This window comes from Curcuma longa, unplaced genomic scaffold, assembly GCF_044706935.1.
Source record: "Curcuma longa cultivar G26 ecotype Majalengka, Jawa Barat unplaced genomic scaffold, ITB_CL_G26_1.1 contig_19037, whole genome shotgun sequence".
Classification (NCBI taxonomy): domain Eukaryota; kingdom Viridiplantae; phylum Streptophyta; class Magnoliopsida; order Zingiberales; family Zingiberaceae; genus Curcuma; species Curcuma longa.
Window position 1 is genome coordinate 1 of NW_027430980.1, and position 24,468 is coordinate 24,468.

Here is a 24,468-nt window from a genome sequence, read left to right on the forward strand (position 1 = left end):
TGGCAATCTGTTCGAATTACCAACTCTTCTTTGTCAAGGAAATATATTTTCAATGCTTCCAGGGAATTCATCACAGCATGAATTTCAGCATCAATAGTGGACTTTGGGGGATTAAATTTGCCACTAGCATATGCGCATATCTTCTCAGAAGACTTTGGGTCAAATTTATGTGGTTTCCATTTGCAAATACCTCCCCAACCATCCATACACCCATCTGTTTCAAGAATAACATAGCAGTCTTCAGGTGGGATTTCCAGAGCTGGCAAATTTTTCACAATGGTTTTAATTTGCTTAACCAAATTCCAATCCTGAGAATTCATTCGTTTATCACCATTTGGGCTAGTCTTCGCATATAACGGCCCAAGTAATTTTCCCAGATTAGGGATATAATTCCGTGCATAGTTTAGTAACCCTAACCAAGATCGCATACCTTTCTTTGAAAGTAATTCCTTCTCTTGGAAATCCGCAATCTTTGTGATAATGTGGGGTTGAAGCTTGATTTTATTGTTCCCCAATACTGCTCCCAAGAACTCTATTTCAGACACACCAATTTTCATTTTTGTGGGGCTCAAGACTAAACCATTCTTCTTGCAGATATCCAACATTATTCTGAGATGTTTAGCATGGTCTTTTTCATTCTGAGAGAAAACCAGAATATCATCAATATAAACAGCTATGAACTCACTGGTTCCTTTAAAGCAGTTATCCATCTTCCTTTGGAATACCGCAGGTGCATTTTTGAGACCGAATGGCATGACTAACCATTCATAAAGTCCATCAGGAACCCAGAATGCCGTCCACTCAACTGAGTCAGGATGCATAGCCACCTGGTGAAAACCACTCTTCAGATCAAACTTTGAATAAATTCTGCTTTTGCCCACCTTTTGAAGAATTGTTTTTATTCCTGGTAAGCTATATTGATCCTTGTGAGTAATATCATTAAGGCGCTTATAATTGAAAACCATCCGTTCCTTGCCCTTAACCTCTTTTCCTGTCTTTGGATCAATAGAAGTACCAGAATTTACAATAATAGCAGTAGTTCTATGCCTACTTTTGCTAGGCCTAATAACCTTTAGTTCTAACAAAGTTTCAACATGTTTAGTAAAAGACTGCTTCTGGGAGGGTGTCAAATGCTTTAAAGGTCTATCTTCAATAGTAAAATCCGGATTTTTAATATCAAGATGACAGACAATTTGATTTTTAGACCAGTGTTGCAAAGGATTTTCTCCAATATATCCTTGTTCCTTTAATTCCCTTAGGAGTGGTTCAAAATGTACCTTAAAACTTTCCTGAGGTTGTCCAATTGAGGATGCCACCATCTCCTGAATTTGTATATATTCATCTTCATCCATGTCCAATTCCTCAATTGCTGCAGCAGATGTTACAGCAGGTAAAGTATTAATGGTAGTTATATGCTTGTAAAAAGTTACCACATTTCCTTCAATCCGAACTCCTCCATGCATAGCTCGGATAAAATTACATCCGATAATCATTTGAATACCATCACCAAGGATCATAGGGAAACTATAAGTGTATGGAATTCTGAATATATTATCCCCTATGAACATCCTTCCTTGCTTCATCTTCATGTCAGCAGTTTGCTGAGAGTTAATACCACTGAATTTTACCATAAATGTATTTTTCTCCAAAGCAGATGCTGGAACTGAATTTTTATCTACACAGCAGGTTGTAGCTCCAGTATCCAAAATAGCTTTAAGTGAAAATTTAGGAGTACCTGGGATATCAATCTCTACCAACAAATTATACAGCATGTTTTTAATTAGTCTTGGTCCTTCACCAGTTAAGTTGCTGATCTGCTCTCCTAATATAGCATTGGTGAATTCCTCTTCTTCTTCCTCAGGAATTTCATTCCCTTTTTCTGGATTTAAATTCTGAAAATCTTTTTCCAAATCTTTAATTAAAACTGATTCATATTGAGATTTGTAAAATTTTACCTCCTTCTGTAGCCTTTCAATTTCTCCTTCACACCAAGAGATGTAGTACTGCTGTTCTTTGAGAAGTTTATAAGGCAGAAAAGGTGCCGGTGCAGAAGGTTCAACAGGTACTTCCTTCATGAAGTAATATGGCCCACATAAATTACAGGATGTAACCAGGCATTTAGGGCAATGAATCCTGGCCCTTTGCAAGGTCATCCTTTTGCAGCAGGTACAAGCACTTGATTGTGGGGGAACAATTACTTCATTATGATGCCAGTCATGCTGGCAGTTTAATTGCTCATCTGTTACCTTCACTTGAGGTCTGTAACCTCCATCAATCTGACCAAGCATAAATGTAGATTCATTTAACAAAAGGGTCTGAACTGACCTTTGCAAATCCTCAGTGCCTTCTTCTCCTTCTGAAATACTAAAAATAGCATCACTCTGATCTTCACCTTCTTGTACTGACAAGATTTCACAATCTTCTGGAAGGTCAAGTTGCTCAAAGATTGCAACTCGTTTGACATTCCTTCTTTCATTAGGGCATTCCCTTGCAAAATGTCCTTCCTGTCCACATAAATAACACTTACATTTCTTATTTCTGACCAGATGCTTCCTCTTCTCTATTCTGGCATGAGTTGCATGAGGCTTGCCCTTGTATGTTTTTGATCTTCTAACTCCATACGTTTTTGGTCCCTTGTAATATCCTGGGATGGGAATCTGCTTGCAAAATGATAAATTTTTAAGATTTCTCTTGTAAGCTGCATCCCTGCATTCCTGCTCAAGAAATTCATAAGCAAAAATAATTCTGGGCAAAACTCCTACTGTTAATCCAGAATATTTTTCATCATAAGCAGCTTTAATTCTATCCCCAAGGTCATCAGGCATTTTGAGCCAAAGTTTTTCTGATAATTCTGGTCCTGCATATAACCTACCAGTTTTTGAGGCTAACCTTTTAAAATCATTCAGATAATTGACAACGTCCTTAACGTTATCACAAGACAATTTTTCCAAGTCTTTATAGGCTTTATTCTGAATAGCAGTAGACCCTTGGGCTGGATCTTCTGAAGAGAATACCCTTCTAATTTGTGACAGTATATTCTGGGTACCATCCCTTCCATCACTAGTATTTATTAAGCCTTCATATTCCTGGGGGTAACTCATTCTCCATTGTATCCAGACTAACTTCTCAGTTTCTCCCAGCAAATTTTCTATGTATTCTGCTTTATCCCGGCCATCAGTAAAGGCTTGGCTTGCAACATGGTTCTTTGTAATGGACTCCCAGCGAGAGAAAACATCATGAAATAAACCAATCTGTTCTGGGATTACAAACATTGCACCTCCTTGTTGCTGTGCTGAAGGAAGAGTCCACATCTCATTATTACTACCTCCCCTGAATCTGGTTTTTGGAGGTTGCTGTTCATAAATAGGCTGAGGTCTTTCTGGCCTCTGATCAGCAGGTGGATATCCAGGAGGTCCCATAGCAGTATCCCTTGCTGGGGTATATGGAGATGTTACTGCACTTGTTGAAGAATAAATATGCTGCTCTTTTCTTCTTGCCTCCTGATTTTCTGCAAACTTTCTTAATATTGGATAATCAAGCTCTGCATGGACTGCTATTGTCTGATACTCCTCTGTTTTTGGGTCAATTACCTCCGATTTTTCAATTACCTCAATTACCACCGGTTCTTCTTCTGGTTCTTGGATCAATTACCACTGGTTCTTCTTCTGATTCACTTTCACTAATCCATCCATAACAGGGAATTCGCTCTTCCCCACCACCTTTTGCTGCGAATGGATTAGTCCAGGGATCTGGATCCATGCTGTCGTTCAGATTGGGCTTCTGATTAGGCGGCTATTGGAATCATTATCATTATCTCCCCACCCAGTTGGTGTGATAGGAAGATAGTACTCAGGTGGCCTTACTGGTGGAGAGTAATCCACTAAGTAATCAAATTTGCCACTAGGTTCCCCAAGAGTGTCCCAAATAGGTTGTGGTAAATTTTAATAATAAATAAATAACCCTAATATATGATGACCAAACATGACCATTTCTCACTCCTCAAAAATCACTTTTTATGAATCCTTCTTAGATCATCATCACTCATTCACAAGATTGAGATTATGGTGCATCCTTTTCTCTCTTGTTTTTATTTTTAAGCTATTTTCAGCTTCCTCGTTGCTCACTGCTAGGATGACCCCTCTTTCCTAGCATCTGCTACACATTGGCAGAATTTCTATATTGAAACTGCCAAGTTGAGTAAAATCACATCTAATTTCTTAGGAAATTCGGCTGATTCAACTATCGTTCCCTAAATTCCTCTTATATCCTCCATATTTGTAGTTATTCAGGACAATTTTATGTTTCTAGCACCCTTCAGTGAGGGTTCTTCAAGTGGCTGAATTCCAGTTAAAAGATAAAACCAATAACTGGAGCAATCTGGGATGGACTCAACCAAATTTGAAAACAATGACAAAAAATGAGAGTAATGTAAATTACAACAAAAAGACTTATGCTGCTTCAGAAAGATTTCTAGAAAAAATTAATTATCAAACAACATCAGACCTTGAACTCTTCATTTGCACAAGTATAAAGAACATGACCAACTACATACACCAAAAAGAAAACGGTAGAGAATTTGCAAATTTCAGAGAAAAAGGAGAAGAGAGGATATTACAGATTGAGACTTAACATTATATTAAAACTACAGACTAGAGATCAAGAGCATAAATTTCAGAACAAAAGAAGAAGAGAGGATATTACAGATTTAAGCTTAAACACCATATTAAACTACAGAGTGAAGATGCAGCATCTACAACTTCATGGATGAACTGATTATCAGGCTAAGGTAAAAACATGCTCAGTTTTAACTGAGACAGAGGATTAGATGTATGTTACATCCACAGAAACTGATAGGTAAAGTATTGTAGTGAAAGCTAAATAAACTGAGTCATACTGACTGCCCAATCTAGCACATTGATTATGCTTACTAGATTGGGTTTCAGATTTACTAGATTGGGTTTCAGATTTACTGATCCTTTCATAACCCTCTTGCTCTTCTATATCTATGCTTGTTCATTCAAAACACATGAAACACAACAAAAGGACGATGTACCAATCAAGCAATCTCAAACCATGAAAATTCACCCCTTTAATTTGATTTTTCACTCAACCAATGCCAGTGTAAAATTCATTATAATTTTTATTCAAAACTAAGCACAGATACAGTCTGCTTGTATATTAACAAACATCTTATATAACTCATCATAAAAAGAAGCTCATCTGTTTAACTACATTGACAGATAATTATTCTGCTATTACTAAACTCCTCAGAACCTATACAAAGGTTAGCCCAGTGTACGAAGTTTCTGCTAATGCGGGATTCTGGGAAAGGGTCTATTGTATGCAGCCTTACCTTACATTGCAAGAGGTTGTTTCCACGACTCAAACCTGTAACCACCAGGTCAAACGGCAACAACTTTACCATTGCGCCAAAGCTATTCTTCTCAGATTCTATATTGAAACAGAATATAAAAGACAAGAAACAAAAAATTGCACGGTCCATTTGAATAAATCAACATAGCCACAAATTAGCAACCAACTGCAACAATCAAGCCTTTATCCCATTAAGTAGGATCGGCTATATAAATTCTCCTACGTCATTAGGCTCAATCCCTAGTATATCATCATCATTATCTATATATATATATAGAGAGAGAGAGAGAGAGAGAATTAATATTCTGCGCGACCCACACTGCGCGACACAACCGACCCCTGCCGCCCTCGCCGAGTCATCCGATCACTGGACGGGGCCCGATCGACGCGCCACTCGCCGGCACGTCGGCCGGCGTCGAATTCCGGCCGGATTGTGGCCAGAATCCGGCTCAATTTGGTCGGAACGCGGCCGACAGTGGCACGCAGCGTTTCCGGCCAAATCGCTGTCGGATTCCGGTCAAATCACAGTCGGAGACCGACCGAGGAAGGATCGGCGTGCGACAGCGGTCCTTACCCGGCTGGTCTCCGGCAGCGATTTGGCCGGAATCCGACCGCGATTTGGCCGGAAACGCCGCGTGCCATTGCCGGCCGCGTTCCGGCCAAATTGGCCGGATTCCGAACCACAATCCGATTGGAATCCGACGCCGACCGACGCGCCGGCGAGTAGCGTGTCGATCGGGCCCGGTCCGGCGGCCGACGGTGACCGGACGACGAGGCAAGAGCGGCTGGAAGCGGCGGGGGTCAGACGGACGGAACTGTGCATTCCCACATTTGGACGGTCAGATCTGGCTCGCAATCACGTGATGGACGATGGATCGCGAGTCGCGCACGGGCGCGCACGAGGTAGTCGCACAGAATATCAAAATCGTATATATATATAAATGAATTTTATCCTACTTTATCATTGCTAACCAAGTCTTCTTTAGGCTCCCTTTTGATGTTCATCCTAGTATGTCCACACATCCACCTTAACATCTTTATCTTTGCAATTCTCATCTTCTGCTAAGTGCTTGCTTCATAACCTAACATCCAATTGCATATAACATAACAAATCTAACTACCATTTTGTAGAACATCCCTTTAAATTTTAAGGATACCTTATGATCACAAAGAACACCTAACATCTCCTTTATTTCAATCATCTTGTTTATATCATATGTAAAACATCTATATTGACTGCTTCATCCTCTTACAAAATCAATCCTAGATACTTAAAACTTGTAGATACAAGTAACTCATAATCTACCTACACATCGGGTAAAACTTAATCGACCATATTGTATATTTGATAATCTAACAAGAATTTATCCACTATCCCGTCTAATTTCATATTTCAATGACATCTATACACATCATTTTGTCCAGGAAATATTAAACTGAGGTGGTAGGCTTTTATATCAAGAACATCAAATGCACATGTTAGGCCCTGCTTCGATGGATCTCCTTACCCTTATTTCAACTTCAATTTTTTATACAAGTAGGACATGATATTGAACAATGTGTTTGGCAAATTAACTTCTTTAAAATCATATCATGAAAATAACAAAAAGAGAAAGTTAACATGAAAAGTAGAAAACAAATATAAGTTACTTTTTAGAACCTCATTGTTGATTCATATATTTATTATTAACATAGAATTAATATATTTTATACAATAAATTATATTGTATTATTATATAATTAAATAAAAAGATATTATCTATTATTTGCAAAATATTTATTGCATCATATATAATAACATTTTTATATGTTATACTATATTGATTGTAAATTTATTTTCAATTATAATTCAATATTCTCCCTGTTTAATTAATGAAATGGTCAATGGAGTAATTAGGGTATCTAGGATGCAATTGGACAAAACTCTTTTCAACCATCAATAGCTGCAATCTTCACAATCCATTACTATGGAGCATCTACTAAAATTAAGGCTTAAATCATTGTATAAAGCTATGTTATCAATCTTGGATATAAGTATCTATTACAAGTGTGGATCCAAATAACTATCGTGGCTATTTCACGATGTTGGAGGGAGGCTATTGAGAAGAAGAGACTTCACACAAGTGACTGTGGAGGAATAAGCTTCCAAACTAGACTAATGGACATAAGTTTTATGCTACCTAAGAGAGGAAGGATAGTATTTTGTGTCTCAACACGAAAAGTAGGGAGAATTTAACTAAACAGTTCAGTATAGTGGTTCCACTTCTTGTACTTATTCTGCATGTTGGTCAGACGATATGATATGTTTCTTTATGCAAATGAATTTATGATATTTTTTAATCTAAAAGTTTCTTGTTAATTTATATTTTAAATATTCATTAATTTTAAGAATACTTTCATTATTTCAATGCAAATTAACTATCAAAAACTGTCCTAAATCTAACTGGCCAAACAATAAGTTCTCATAAATCTTAACTTCAACAATACTAAGTTATGAACTGCTCAATGTGCAAGGCAGATATTCAGCACAGTAAGTGATTTAAAAATTTAAAATTATATATTGTAAAAAATTTTAAAAGACCAAAGTAAAAAATAGAGGGATGACAAGGAATAAGAGTAACAGACAACAATGAGAAGCAGAAATAATGACAAAAAAATAAAAAGATTCATGTGGTTTAACAGATGATCAAATCCCTTAAGATATATTTTTATCTAGACCATGTCATCCAAATGTGTCACACAGCTGAATAACATTGTGCTATTATTTAAACATTATTCAGCAGGACATTGTATTATCATTTGAATGTTATTCAACTAGCCCAAAATTACAATAGAATTGGATCAAACAGATCTGAAGAACACAAAAATGTAAATATACTACTTGAACTAGTTATTAATAAGCATAGTTACCTGGGTGGTCACAAATTTGCGCTTGCATTTCTGGACAATTTTCAGAAAAGTATCACAAGCCATGTCCTGGAAACAAAAAATTCACAACAGCTTCAGCAGGACCACTAACCAACAGGCCCCAGCTGAGATCTTAAAATAAAAAATCTCATCCAAAAACATATTCTTAAATTTACCCATTTTTCCAGACAAAAGGAGAATAATTAAAAATCAGTATTAGCACCATGCCTCGTAGATGTGACTTATGTAGGTTAAAGAGCATATTCAACATCAATATCTAGTTGTGCAAGTTACAAGGGGTCATATTTAGTGAAGATTTTTACTTAAGCTGTAACCTGACATTCACCAGTCAAATAAAAAAACCTATGGTGTAGAATGCTGTGACAGTAATTTAAGAAATAGTAAAACTAAATAGTAACAAGCAAATCAATTACCTGAACACCTGGATGAGTTTCATGCATAAACTCAAATAACTTATTCACTACTGTTTTGAGAAACTTCCAATGGGCTCGGAGAAACCGTGGATACTGTCCCACAACATACCTAAAATTCAAAACACAATAAATTGTAAAGAAACCAAATATATGACACCAAGAAACCACACAACAAAGAACTTTGCTCACATTATATTACTCGCAATCACAGCCTTGTTATCTTTTCCTTTTGTAATTTCACAAAGATTCAATAAATCACGAATGACCATTACTAGAAATCTGTTTTCCTGTCATGATCAAAAATATTAGACACGAGATAAGTAGTTAATCTGTATATAGAAAATCATGACAAAAGTATTAATTAAACAAAAAAAGGTAAAAATGCAAAGCAATTTCAACCATCTAAACAGAAACTTGACCAATTATTCCTAAGAATTCTATGAAACAAAATTAGTAATGACAAAAATACAACATTATGTGGTTTAATCAGGAAAATATATCCCAAGTTTACTGCAAGCTAGATTCTGCTCTGAACAATCATGTTTGAAAATTACAAAAACATATTTTCTATCAGTCTGCATGAAGATGAACACTGTTATACAACAGCATGAATGATCTTTAATACCTTCTGCAAGAACATGCCTATGATCTTTAATACCTTCTGCAAGAACATGCCTAACCTCTATTAACAAGCATGAGCCTATAATTACATAATATAGTACTTCTCTAAGAATATAAGCAATATGTAACACTATACAATGTTCCGACTAGTTAGAACATCACAAACCTAGTTAGACCAAAATAAACAAATCAAAATAAAAATCGGACATGAAAGTGGAAATTAAATCTCTATTGGGAGACAATTTCAAAGTTTAACGATCAGTGTGACTTATCAAAATAAAAGACAACCTGATGCACGAAGCTTCCGCCAATGTGAGGTTCTAGGAAAGGCTCAAACCACATTAAATCTATTGTATGCAACTTTACCATGTATTGCAAGAGGTTGTTTCCGCGACTTGAACCCATGACCATGATCACATGACAATAACTTTACTGTTGCGCCAAGTATCAATATAAATAAGCAAATTTTGAAAATGCTAAAGAGCAATTAAATTACTTTCTAAAGCACTTGCAGCCCACATTTGTATCAAAGATATAAGTAATTTCTAATGATACCAAAAGAGAGGGAATACTTGCTCTTCCATCATTGATCCTGATATTGATCCAATGGCCCAGCATAATGTGTTTAAATTGTTCCACGACCATTCTTCTCCACTCAATTGCTTGTTCAACTTCTTCAACATCTGCAATGAGAAATGTACATATGTTATCATATAGAAACAATTTTACCAACCCACAAACTTGGAAATTGCTTCAACTCATACAAAGACTGCTTCAGTTTATGCACAAGAAGACTTCAAAGTTTCTCCATATACACTTCCTCATCTAGACACCATGAAGATCATTTTAACATCTAATTGAAGTGTTCGCCAGTATTAGATAGCAACAAATGAAAGGAAGAGGTGGACAGGAAGTAATTGAAGCCATTAGAGAGAATATATCAATTTAATCAATACCATAGACAGGTGTATCATATAACTGTGTGTTCCCTCTCGGACTGACCATCAGACAAATTGAACATATTGAACAAACAGGAGATGTCATCAACTCATCTAGGAAATCTTATCAGATTCCAAACTTGTGAAGGAAAAACAACGTAAAGCCAAAGAAACATAAGAATGTGAAGGGGTAAGGGTCCAAGGTGCTATAATGGGGCAATCGCAACTGGCTTGGAATGTGGTCATCTACCATGTGCAATGGCCAAATCTCTAAGATGGTGGAATAGATTAATGAGTAAGCCTAAGGAGCAGAAGATTGTATAATAAATAAAAAAGCAAGCATGGGAAGTATCTAAGCTATCATCTTAGAAATGAAAGGATAGGTGAAGAGAAAAGGAATGGACTAAAAGAAAATTACAACAATAGTAACAAAAATTATAAACTCAGGAGAATAACAACCATAATTCTTCTTCTGCAACATATAACACTCAACAAAGACACACAATAAACTTAAGGCACCCATGAAGATGAGACATGAACCAAAAAGTGAACCCCAATATACATGGTCGAAGAGTATATGTATAATGTATCATGTATCACAAAGGAAAAGAATTGAAAGAACATGACCATGAAAAAACAAAAAAAAAATGCATGATTTATAAGATGACATGATGTCATAATGACTGTTCCAAAATTGCAAAGGAATCCTCGCACGTATTGCCCTTGCAATCTCAAAGAAATGTTTATTCTTCCTGTCAATCACATTATTCTGTTGAGATTTATAAGAGCAAGATCACTGTTGTTGACCAAATTGACTAGAAAAGAAAGATTGAGAAGTCCTAAAGAGGTAATCTCTAGCATTCTCACTTTCCAATGCATGGACAAGGGTTAAAAAACTTTATTTAGACTAAAGAAAATAGAGAAAATTTCAGACTGCTCTGTTATGAGGAAAAGTCATGGCATGTGTGAATCATCATCGAAGAACACTACAAAATACTTAAAACCCAACCACAGAGGGACACAACTAGGTATTCCACACATCAGAATGGACTTAAGGAAAAGGAGTAGAGACACTTTGTGATTTGAATAGGGAATGGAAATTGAAAATATTTACCTAGTTGAAAATTTTATACTTAAGACTCTGTAAGTAGGAACCATCTTTTGTAGATAATGCCAAAAACTAAAATGAAAGCAAAATCTACAAAATGCACCAAAAATTTTATTCTAATCAACCAAAGCACCAAGAGTAAAAACATCATAAATCAGTGGCATAGAAGCAAACATGAAAAGATTTGCAAATAGATTACAAAGCCAAATAGCAACTGGATCGAAGGGATGACATTGTTAATAAAAAAACACAGAAGAAATAGTGCAAAGAAGAAAGAAATGAGGTGGCACAGTAAAGAGGAGAAAAGTTTTTTGCGCAGAGGATGAAAAGATTGCACGGATGAGATGCGAGGTCGAGCAAAGCTGAGGTGAATGGAATGAAACCAACAGATCACTGAAATTCAATAACGTCAGTAAGCTGTTCTCAACTAGATCTAGTGCCACGAGGAGCAGAATCCTGCAATTCTCAACAACGGAATGAAAGTTTCATCAGTTTCATAGCCTTGCACATGAACTGCACCAATTTGCTCAATAAAGCTCTGTGCCCTGCAACCATGCTAACGAGGAAAAATTATAAAGACTATTGCCTTAAGGTCATTCCTTATACCTTTATGTATATTGCCTTATCAATTTTACATTAGATCGCTAGGTTACATAGGCTTACAAATAAACCCTATTCTATTTGCAATTAGTTCAAAAAATGAAAAATCTTTGGAGGATAATCTGATGAAAGGAAAGAAAAATGTAATAGAGTAATTGTGACAAAATGGAAGTATAACCAACAATCTGATCTCTACACCATATGAAATCTCAAGTTGTATATGCCCTTTGATAAAAAAATTAATATGGAATTTGATTAAATGATCAAAATAAATATAGCCAAATTTCACAGTTTCAAGTTGAATTGAGAGGGAAGTACGTGTTAATTATAATGTTATGGAAAATCATGGTACCAAATTCAAAAATCCACTCCTACAAAAGTATCCTTTATAGCTCACCAAGTTTGGCCATACTGTATGTATGAACATAAGATTGGATTACTTATGGAGTCCATAGACCAAGATCGATTGACATAAGTGACCATCAATTTTAAGACATGCTATGACTTAGATATTATGCATAGTAAATAGGTTCTCAAACAAAATAGATGACAAAAAGGAATCATAAGCTGTACCTGTTGCTCTGTGTCCTCGTGATCAAGGTGAGACATGTATATTAATGTTTCTCGCATTATCTGCAACAATGAATCATACAATCTCAAACAAAGTTAAACTACAGAAATCAAAATACCGTATACTACAAAGTATGCAATGAGTGTTCTCCCCTCTGCATTACCATTGCATTTTGATACTAAAAATTTAACACATATTCAATGAACATTAAGAGAATATTCACTATTGTGAACTCATTAAATCAGAAATCAATTTTTGAAAGAAAATTCAAGCAAACAGAAACATAAATTTTAGACTGAAATGCAATTGCACAAAAGCAATTTCAAACTGGGAACAAAATGACCAAGGTTTTAAAAGTGTCTGTTGACATAATGTGGTGGGATTACCATATGCAATATGTGGTCAAATGTTGATGCATAACTACTCCTCATTAAGAAATATTTCAAATTGAATCTCATTCATCAAGATATGGCTTAAATTATTATTAACTTAATAAAAAATTAATACACAAGTAATATACATCTATTACGGGTAACAAAATATGGGAAAAGAAATACTAAGAAAAATTAATGGATAAAATGACGTGCAAAGGCTGCAACAGTTGTGTAAACTCGAAGTTGTTCACTACGAATTGAATCATGATTGAATCTTCATAAAATTTCACTAACTCTGTATTACTTTGCAGCAGCAATTCAGTAGTCATATTGGAAGATGCAACTGAATCACATCTAGTCTATTCTAAAATATAAGTTAGGTAAAATCAAGGTTCAAAATATCAGACGATTCTGGTGATGAGGCAGACAGATTTTGTTGCCAACCAGCATATTGTGGATTGGTACCAGATAAGTCATTCACAAAAAGAAGGAAGTACCAAGATAGTGCCAGCCCCAATCAAAAGACAGAATACTGGGTGGGAAGATGGCAGGTTTTGTTGCCAACCAGCAAACTGTGTTGGTAATAGATCGTGTCAGCCCTAATCAGGAGGATATACTTAGATAGCAATCAGCCCCAATCAAGAGGATGAGAGGAAACATTCATCCTACCATTTGCAATCACTATCCACTGGAGCTTGCTTGCCACCTAAATTTCCTCTAACTTATCTGAATGAAGGTTTAAAGTAGTGATTCTGGTTCCAATTGTTGGCAAAGAAGTAAAGGTTTTTGTTGCCACCAGCATACGTATGTAGGTACAAGATAGTATCAGCCCCATCAGCAGAACTGAGAGGAAGAAGAACAAGATCTTCATGCTACCATGTAAGTTCACTAACCATGGAAGCTTGCTCGCAACCAAGGTTTCACACTTGTAAAAGGCCATTTTGACCACTCTAAGATCCACTATGAGATCTTGTGGCATAAAAGTTTCATTGGCCACCTTCGACATAATGTTTAGATTTCAGCAGGTGTTCTGGCCTCAATAACAGTGTCGAACTGTTTGTTACCATCAGTCTCTATTGATAATTAAATGATATCTTAATCATTGAGAATTAGTAAATAATAATTCTCTGTACAATCAAATTGAAAATTGAAAGCGTATGGACTAATATATGCATATGATAGTGGCACCAGTGTGAGGCAAAGGACTGTATATGCATATAAGGGTACTATAAAAAATAAATTTTCCATGCAAAAATTCCACCACAAACCTTATACTGAACAAGAACATCAATGTCTTTCATAGTTTCACGAACTATGTTTCCATTTTCATCTTCAACAATCAAAACCTCTTCTGGCTTAGCCATACGACAAATCATGAGTGTTCTTAACTTGGACAATGGAACTGAATAAAGTTGCCGCCTCTGAATAAGAGGAGAAGCAAGGCCATCAACCACCTCTGGCATGAGCGTAGGCTAAAGAGAAAAGTGAATGTCATTGTTAAATGGATTGCAAAAAGTGTAAGCAACTTAACAATGTGATAATGTGAAAGAAGATATAAACTAAGATATGGAAATTAAAAACTAACCAAGAGATTTTTTGTGATAGTCATGGTGAACAGATTGCAGGGAGATGAATGTAAGGAATGAACACAATGATACTTGAACAATATGACAAAAGCACACTGAACATGATCGATGCTTAAAGATCATTTGTGGAATGTCTTTGTAATTTAACTACCATCATCTGTACAGATGCTGGTGTAAGTGTCATGTAAGTAACAAAAAGTATTCAAGCCTGCTTCAATAATCTAAAATATTCATTACGTAAAGGAGTAGGCAAACCTTGTCCCATTAGTTCAAAATGTAATCTTTCTTAAAATGACAGAACAAATCCTTAGGCATTAGATGCAAAAAATGCCAAGCATTTATTTAGAGGTGAGGATGACAATATTTAAACATGAACAAACAATAACTTTTGCAGAATTTTCTTAAAATAACATTATAGAATATCTATTTGAAATACTCATCTACAGGTTTTGATAACTGTAAATTACATCATAGGAAACAGACCTAGGTACCTCAGCAAAAGATCTTTCAGTAGTATGCTATAAAAATGGAGATGAACAGATGGATGCACCTTGCTTTTATAAATATTTCAAGGGATATATTAAAAAATATATAGGTGTGAAAATAAAGAATAAAAGATGGTTAACTATACATGCATGTAAGGATACCTGAAGACCCATTAAGCTTGCAGTAAGAGCAGGGTTCTCCAAGTTGTGATGCGCTTCAAACAGCTCTAGAACTAGTAAATTCCAATAGTCCAAGCAAACCTGCATAAACATTCAAAAGGTTGAACAATATAAGATTTCACATCAAAAATTTTGCCAAGTGTGAGTATGAATTTGTGATACCTTAAAAACTTCAGTGTCATCAACATATGAAATACCAATAAGATACTCAAGACCCATCAATAGTCCACCTCGATTTGCAGAAGCTGATTCCAGTACACGAATGTGAGACTGAAAAGAGATAAAGAGAGTTACATGAAAGTAGTCAACTTGGTTAAGTTGTTTTCACTGACACATGGAGATAACAATGAAAAGTCTTAGTTAGGAGACTGCATATACAGTCTCATTCCAGTATACACACTTTACAGAAGTTCTACAAGGCACATAACAAGAAAAAATGTTAAACTAATTAAACTAATATCATTGAATGAAAATCTAATTTGGTCAGAGTTACAACATTGAATATTCCACTTTGTCTTTGTGATCCTTTTATTAGTCCTAGTTGCTCTGATGTCCTCCAACTAAATCCACCTACTAGGTTGCCACTTGGTTTGCAGATTAAATGATTTTTTAAATCTCCAATTGCACCTCAAATCTCCTAATCTTTCATGGGATTTAAAGCATTGAACAAACAAGATAAACAGACTTGATGTTGCAGCAAACAAATGATTGCCACAATGACCAGCATAATTGCAGGAAATGAGTTCCAATGGTGCCAATGTTCCATATATCAAGCATACTACCATGGAAAATCAAGAGAAAGAGAAAACAAATGATCAAATCAGAAATTAGAACGTTGTTGTTAAGGAATTTACCCCCCCCCCCCCCCCCGGATGGATAAAAGAGAAAAAAAGTTTTCCCCTATTTACTTTATCTAGTAAAAATCATCCTTCCGTGGATGATTTTGAGGGAAAATTTCAAGTCCACCAAATTCGGTGGAAAGAAAGGGGAAGGAAAGTTAAAAAAAAAAACAATTACATAAATCTCCTTCTATCATAATAAAATCACCAATTTATATAACCCTATTACCCTAGGTTTTATCATCTTTTTTTTTCTTTCTCCTATTATCCTCTTCCGCCAACCCTTTCTCCTCTTCTCCTCTTTCTCCAACCATGCTGCACAGCCACGCATCCAGCCGCCAAGGATCTTCAACGTCTTCTACCAGACGGACAACAATCTCTATCAACAAAAAAACAAAGTGAACCAACGGGTCCAATTGCACCTAAACTCCGTTTAATTTTAAATTTATCTAGTTTGCAAATATCAAATGTCTTTTGGTAAATATAAATTAAGAAAAAACTTGACGAATAAATATATAAAAAATGTTTCAAATTATGTCATTCGTTGAATGTGTTTCAAGGAATAAAAAAATAAAGGTTTTTGAGTATTTAGGAATGACAGGGTATTTTGGACAATAAACAATTTAGCTTTCTTTCCTTTGTTCTAAATAAACAATTTAATGGATTGATCTCACTCAGCTTCCTCAATTAAGGTAAATAAGTAAAGGATGCATTTCCTTTACCCTGAGGATTTAGGGTTAAGTAAACAGAGCATAAGGGAGAGAGAGGGGGGGAGTGAGAAAGGCGAAGAGAGAGATAAGTTAAAAATGACCAAATTAGAACAATCTCAAAAGATTGAAATTGACACCAAGCTTAATCTGAAAAAATTGTGTAATCTTTCTAATGGCAACTTGTTTGCCCTATTCATCAGAGATCAAAATCTTGTAGCTAGATGTAAATAATCAATGAACACAATCAAGTTAGCTCAAATATGTTTTTAAACAAACAAAGAAAGCCACCACCTGCCAAGAAATTTGTATTAAAAGAGATGATATAGAACATTCCCATCCTTATACTATATATATACAATTTGAGTACTGGAATAAATAATCAACTTCAAGAAGTCAGAGCTAAAGAGGAACAAACTTGCCTTGAAAAATGAAGTAAAAAAGAGCGCAAGATTTTGAATGAAAGCCTACAATTAGATAAAGTTAGCATAGTTTGTCCACAGAAATAGTTAATTAAACTATTAGCGCAAAAAAATTTACACAACTAATCCCTGTGGAAATAAAGATATACCTGCTCTTCACTAGAACCATTGGTGTATGCTTCTGCGAAATTTGTACCATGAGGGATAATAGTCTACATGTTAAAATAGTAAAGACTATCACTGTCCACAAAATGTGAGAATGAATAGACAACACAAAAAAAACAGAAATCAAAGGTATAAGAAAAACAAATAAAAAAAGACCATTAAAACAAACATGCCTGTAATTGTGCCATAAATATTGTATACATCTTCACGTATTGTGGATCATAAAAGTCACCAAACTGAAGCGCTGCAACCTATAAATTAGGAGAAATTAGATACCATTATAAAATAAATCTAATTATCAGTAGCCGTGAAGATAACCACCTAATCACTACTACATATTCAAATTCATGACACTAGCCTAAATATTGTTTGATCATGGATGAAGATTAACTATTCCTTTACTAGATAGTAGCATAAAGACACCATAAACTAAGTGTAAGATGAAATTATATAAGGCACAAACCTCTGTCAAACACTGCAGAGTAAGGTTCCGGTACGATCCCATGGGAAAGAATTTCAAGAGTATCTCCAGCTGAAAAATATTATCAAAATATTATAGTAATTTTCACCTCAACTTTTTTGAAAATTTTTGTTGCATCCTCTACCACATGACAAAAAACATTGATGAATAAAACAGTAGTGGTCATCAAAGAACAAACCAGCGGAGATTCAAATATATAGCCAAGTGGAATCCATGATAGAAAGGCATGAAGCGTAGCCAAAGTAGCTCGGACAAGCTCTGTTCTTTGAGAGGCTGATAGCACGTATAAGCACAACTCGTGGATGAGCTGAAATTCACTGAAAAGAAAAGGTATATTTCATTACAAAATATGAGGTGGTAAAACTTTTAAAAAACAACATGACATCATTGCAACAGAATGACAAGCAAAATTAAATAGAATTTCGATTATCAGTCATTCCAACATTCAATGAAATAACCTTAATCATGCAGTGAACAAAGGAGAGTTTCATTGAAGCAGTAATTTCAAAATTGATATCCCAGTAAAGGAGAAGACTATGTGTAAGAGTGTAAACTGAACTCAAGAGTTAATAAATATCAACTTTTTATGTGATTAAAGATCTTAGTCTACCAAATGAAGCATCTTAATTGGCAGGCCAAACAATGGATAAAAACATTTGAATGCAATTCCATCACAATTTCTTTATTTTAGCTTTGAATTTACAATAATAAATATTTGTTTGAAATGTTGATTTCAGTAACAACTAAACATGTTAGCATATTAAACCAAGATTATTTCCATGCATCACAATAATTTGGAATCAGATATATATAACTTCTCCTTCTATTTGGTTGCGTGTAAGGCCACACCGCAAGAATACCAAATCATCATTCCCTGGAGACCACCCATAAAGGGGCAGTTCACCTCTCAACATTTGCTCAAACCACTAAATAATGTCCTGTACATTAAGGTATTCTAAACCCTAAATGAATTCACCAACATTGTTTGTTCTATATTTTTAAAAGTTTTAGAATTAGGTAATAGCATGAGCCTCATGGTGCATATAGGCTGATATTTGATATTTGATGTTTGGTCCCTCGAAACAAACCCAGATTGGCAGAGCTGATCCAGATTAACATTTGTCAATTTTAAGAATTCCAGTACAGGAAGCAATAACCTCCTGACTGGTACCACAGAGATCCCAAATAAGAAGAGACTGCAATCAGAACATAAAAATAACAATCATATTAATCAATAGTTCCTGTCTCCCATTTTAGAGGTAATACAAGATACCCTTTATTACCATAATACGAGTTTATACAACAGACAAACAGGAAGCCAAACAAAGATCATATAAATCATACCTATTTAATGACTGCTTTAGTTCTTTTATTTTTTGTTGAGTCATCTCTCCTCTCGAGAAATCAAAAACCTCTTCACTCAAAAGCTGTATAAATGGCAACCTTTTTAGTATTCATAGTTGCCAGAATGCAATTATTAAGGAGCTATATACCTTTAGTATAGCCATACAATTTTCACAAATTGTTTCACTGCTCTTAGCAGCTGAGACAAGATCAGGAATGAAGCTCTGCCATCTGGCTGGCCACTCATGCTTTACGACCTGCATGGAAAAATGCATGGGATTGAGAAAAATGAGGGGAATATAGAAATAACGGCCAGTTCACCAACTATATCCTTTATCAAAATGGAAAGCAACAGTCAAAAAGACTAACATTGGAAAATATAATAGTGAGGAATCAGTGGATTACCTGCACTAATATGACATTAAGCTTATTAACATACAATCGCTCCTTCCGGAAAGAGGTTTCATTACTAGAAAGCTGATTAAAAGTTCAAAAGTGACATAAACAATTAAGAACAGTTGGGACTAAAATGGCAAGTGAAGAAGAGAAAACAGACATTCACAAACAAATTGATACTTACCTGTACAATGACATCAGATATGTAATTCTTTATTCCATCTCGTTGTTCAGCTGGTAAGGCATTCCATCTGTATTTAATGACATTTTCTAGTACCTAAGAGATGGGTATAGGAGAAAATCATTGGTTAACAGGCTCAGTACTGCATGAAAATATACCTGGAAATGCACATTAGTTTTCAAATTAAGTTGTGTGAATGTGATTTGTCCACAAAAGCTAATTTGACTAGTTTTAAATAATTTCATCCAAAAGGGACTTCATAAAGATTTTGTAGGAAAGCACCATCTGTGCATCTCACATGCACTTTAGCATTTTTATAATATTTTAACTTCATTATGCCCCATATCAGCAACCTCATATTATTCTTAAATATTAGTTTAATCAATTAGATGAATATTTGAGATGGTACTTCACAAATTTATGTTCTTAATTTATCATCAAAACTAGTAATGGTTATTTTAAGATTACAGGTATATTTATTTTTATTTATTGGATATTTAAAATAAATCTCATATTCATTATTTAGATTACTTAATATAATTCAAACGCAAAGTAACCAATTAAACTATGGTAATTATTAATTAACAATTTCATTTTTAGCCATTTTAACTCTTACAATGCTAATTTATATAAATCATCTAAATATAAAAACCATATATTTATTAACAGCAGCTTTCTAGCTCACTATAAACTTCCTGGGAACTGCTTTTTCAACTTTTTTTTCCAGTATCCACTGGAATGCTTACAGGTCAAATCAGGTTAGCCAACCTCAGTTGAAAGACTGGAGGAAAGCAGGACAAACCCTGGTTGGATCAGGTTCTGCAGTATGTTCCAAGTTAGGTTTAACTGAGTTGCTTTTTGGTAGAGTTTTGTTTTATACCTACGAGATTAGCCCAGGTCAATTTCAGGGGCAAAATTTCTACTTGTATGAAAATTGGATTAGATTAAGTCAGGTTTGCCGCAAAAAAAAAAAAAAAAAGAAAAGAAAAGAAATCTGCTCAGGCCATGGGAAGAAGGAAAGTAGCCTCATACAAATTCTTAAAAATAAATTCAAAAAAGTAGAATCGACCAAAAATTTAAAACCAGAAATCTATGGGCTGGTTACAGTCAGCTTTAGGGAGGGTTTCAGAGTTTTTGAGATCTCCACAGCTACTTCTCCTAACACTATTCACAGCTGCATAAGTTGTGTCAAACTAAGCCTTGCTCTCTAACAACACATGAGAGAAAAAATACAGATAAAACAATTGTTTCAATAAATTAAAACAATATATCTCAGCAATTTTACACCAATTCGACTTTTGTTAGACACCCACACTTATAATTGTGTCAATATCAGCGTGCACCATATCTATACTTGAACAACATAGCAGGATTGAGCCAATTTTGGTATACCTGTGCTATATGGAAAAATACAATTTATGTGGCTCATATGAACTATATCTAGTGCACTTATAACTAGATTTCGTCAAAAAATAATTGCAAGTAACGGTGTTAGAGTAAATTGGCATACTAACTTTATGAGCAACACCGCTAATCAAAATTCTTGTCATAGTCCAATGCATTTCAGCTTAAGGTCATTTTAGTCATATTTTTTATAATAAAAATCTTAACCTATACTATGCCATAAACATGTTTCAAACATGGTTGTCAAAATTGCTCCTGATAGACACAGTCTTATTGTCAAGGCATAATGGTAGATCAAAATTGGTAAAAAAAAAAATTAAAAAAAGGAAAATATAATAATTTCATATATCAGATAACAGATGTTTAATTAAACCATAATATCACATTGCTAGAACCAAGTAACATCATGTTAATGTTATTATTTTGTAAATCACACTGCTAGACTCAACTAAATTGACTAAAACACTAAATTGTCTCATTTGGTAGGTTACAACTAGTAAGTGTTAAACACTAATTTTGAGTGTGATAAACACTTAAAATGCTTACTTGTATGAATAAGATATGTTGATTAATACTCTGTTAAAATACAAATTAGTCATTTTATTAATATAAATGTTGTTTTATTAATTTTTAAAATTGATTGTTTGTGCCTCTGCATTTCATGAATGCATCGTGCAATGTATCTACCATATATTGTTTGAATATGCATTTTTAAATCTTGGTTCGAGGAAAATTTTCACAAGGTCTAACTCAGTTGGAAATGTTAAATAACATAAATTTAGCGAGTCATTCAAACACAATTGCAACTGCAATAATATCAAAGCTTTCAACATTCCTAACTTAAGCAATTGTTGGAACTTTGCCATGCAAACACCAAGATTTGCCCTCAATAAAGCAAATAGGAACAACCAATTTTGAAACGCACACATGAGACAAGAAATCTTGTGTGCTTGTGTGTGGACTACCAAAAGCCCAACTACTTAAATCTGCATAGATCAGATCAGAATATAACTTTCTTACCCTGACAACCCTCGCAATTAAAAGAAGGTTGAGGAAGGACATGCCAAATTATAAACAAGAAAGTACACGAGGTGCACGAGCCCACGTCAATGAGGTTATAGAAATCAAGTGTATGAATATGTTGAGGACCATAAATTGTTTAGGCAAAAACCTTTCATGGTAATTGCTGCAGGTGTACATATCTTTTTCCTTTTCTATTATATTAGCATGTCACGCTCTCGTGCAAGATGGGATCTTTTTCACATTATAAACCATTAGTTCAAGGTTCATACAATGCACTTGAGAAATTTTGTGGCATTAAAAAATGCATCATTCTGAATAGTTTAGTGAGTGATGAACATGTTGCAAAAATGTGTTCCTATTTGCTCACCTGTGTTACTCTTTGCATTCAAATTTTGTATCCAAAGGCATCCATCTTGCCGTTTGTGAACCCACCCACCTCCCACTCAAACACCCACTCTCTCTAACCTTACACGAGAGTATTTACAGTTGAAATTGCAAGCATACCACTCTTTATGCCTGATTGTACCTTTTGCCTTTATTGGGCATGCATTCATCACAGCTTGGCCTACATTTTCTTTAGGTGCACTAGAAGCTCATGTCTAAAAAAGTAAAAAAACAACATAGTTATGTAGAATGGAACCAGACCAGACAAAGGCTTCAAATGGGCTATCAGAACAAACATCCTCATGACAATTTGTTTTTTATTTGTAATTAGCTTGAAGAATCATAAAGCTGATCTTCCAACACGACCAATAGCCTTCACTAATTCTAGGAAGGAAAGTGAGTTTGACAGCCTTGCCCTCAGCTATTCTATCCACGGATCATTCTAGGATAACTAGCATATAGATACATGTTGTCCTACTGAAAACCAAAATAGGAAAGCGCAAGCTGACAATAAATTGTAACTAGACTTGATGCAGACTCTTCATTAACTTGAGACATATCAGTGTTGGGTACCAACATATGACAAGTCTAGTTTGGTACCATCTTAGAAGACGTATGAAAACAATGAAGCAAACAACAGTTTGGAACTAACCTGTAGGGCAAAAAACTTGGTATTTAAGTTTTGTGAATTTTGTAGAATGTGAACCACTTGTAGCCAGGTGTCAGGGTTGTTTTGCAATTCTCGCAGTATCTGATCTGCAGCTGACCTCTGTGTCAAGACAACAATCAAGAATAAACTCTATGATTAAATAGACAAATTTAATATTTATGTTAGAACAGACTCTATGACATCATGAAGCACCGTATTAGTGCTAGGATGAGTTAACTAGACAACTGGAACAATTGCTCATTGCAGTGCTAAGAAGTGTGTCGGAGCAAAAATAAACAGATCATTTTTTTCCAACAACACGTTTACTTAGATTAGAAATTTCACAATAAAATGCAAATGTATTTAAATCCACAGTCACACAGTTGATGCAATAGACCATTTTGAGGAAAACAAGAAAACGAGTGGGTTGATTCTAGAAGCAAGTTCCACTGGCTTAAGTTGGTTGGATTTAAAGGATCAAGTGGCAATAACACCCAAAACACAATCAACTAAACCTTGCAAATCTCAGGGACCGCCCACCTAAGAGGAGCAACAACTTCCTCGAAGACCCACACAACAAACAAGAACAAAGAGAATGCTAATCACGGGTGAGCAAGAAAACCTCTTCCTTCGATCCCGTCCCGTAAAATGCGGCCACGGTCGCATCCAGCAGGGGCACGTCGATCGGCTGGCTTAAATCCCTCAATCTCTCCGCCATCACGCCGAGCCGCAGATCCAACCAGAAAACTTCAGAAAGCGCACCGATTAGAAGCCTCGAACGCAGATCAATCTCCAAACGAGCAGAGAGGTGAAGAGAACAACGAGCAGGGGGGTCTCCCAAACCCTAACCCTTCTCCTCTTCGTCCTCGCCGCGAGCGCGGATTGGGTTCGAATACCACCAGGTTTTCCTTTCTGCTTTCGCCCTCTCTTTTCCTCTCTCCGCCTCCCACCGTCTCCCTCCCTCGTATTCGCTCGCTTCTTCGGCGTCCGTCAGCGCGATCGAGTCGAGGGCGGACGCGAGAGGGAAATATAGTGGCCGTGGGAGATTGGGGAAGCGGCCTCGGGGGCTTGGGGTTTTGTGGGGGATGGGAAAGAGGGCAGGGCGTTGGGCACTAATCACGAGGCTGCCACTCTGGCTTGGTGGGAACTGGGAAATACGAAAACGCTGTGGATGGGCCGCCGTATCTCGTCGAGGGGCATCCTTTCCGGAGGAGGCGGGGTTAATTCGGACATTTCGGCGTAGAGATATGATGAACGCTTCCAGACTGCGGTCTCTCCGACAGACTCACAGACCGG

The 24,468-nt window shown here is 35.6% G+C and overlaps 2 protein-coding genes across 2 annotated transcripts; both read right to left on the reverse strand.

Annotated features, from left to right (window-relative positions):
• Positions 1–5: 5 nt before the first annotated feature.
• On the reverse strand, positions 6–3,759 carry LOC141817011 (uncharacterized; the record flags this gene model as incomplete). Its single annotated transcript, XM_074704720.1, has 3 exons — positions 3,618–3,759; positions 1,286–3,571; positions 6–574 (listed from the first exon to the last, which is right to left on the reverse strand). Coding segments are annotated over exons 1-3 (2,997 nt in total), but the record flags the coding sequence as incomplete, so codon positions are not given.
• Positions 3,760–5,347: 1,588 nt separating this feature from the next.
• LOC141817012 (protein EXPORTIN 1A-like) lies at positions 5,348–24,199 on the reverse strand. The gene is made up of 20 exons (XM_074704721.1): positions 23,795–24,199; positions 23,176–23,292; positions 19,716–19,808; positions 19,541–19,612; positions 19,285–19,392; positions 19,136–19,218; positions 17,970–18,108; positions 17,774–17,842; positions 17,484–17,561; positions 17,295–17,357; positions 17,146–17,190; positions 15,340–15,447; positions 15,160–15,258; positions 14,195–14,398; positions 12,555–12,614; positions 9,908–10,018; positions 8,904–9,001; positions 8,715–8,823; positions 8,284–8,349; positions 5,348–5,388 (listed from the first exon to the last, which is right to left on the reverse strand). The coding sequence occupies exons 1-20, from the start codon at positions 23,888–23,890 to the stop codon at positions 5,383–5,385; spliced, it is 1,824 nt and encodes a 607-aa protein (XP_074560822.1). The 5' UTR covers positions 23,891–24,199; the 3' UTR covers positions 5,348–5,382.
• Positions 24,200–24,468: the final 269 nt, after the last annotated feature.

What these genes read in the sequence shown, in the direction of transcription:
- LOC141817012 (XM_074704721.1), bottom strand. Translation starts at nt 23,890, where the DNA reads ATGGCGGAGAGATTGAGGGATTTAAGCCAGCCGATCGACGTGCCCCTG. An exon ending in ATGGTTCTAGTGAAGAGCAG is followed by an intron (nt 17,191 to 17,294) that starts GTATATCTTTAT and finishes ATCTAATTGTAG; the next exon opens with GCTTTCATTCAAAATCTTGC. An exon ending in AAACTCATCCAGGTGTTCAG is followed by an intron (nt 8,350 to 8,714) that starts GTAATTGATTTG and finishes TTTTGTTTCCAG; the next exon opens with GACATGGCTTGTGATACTTT.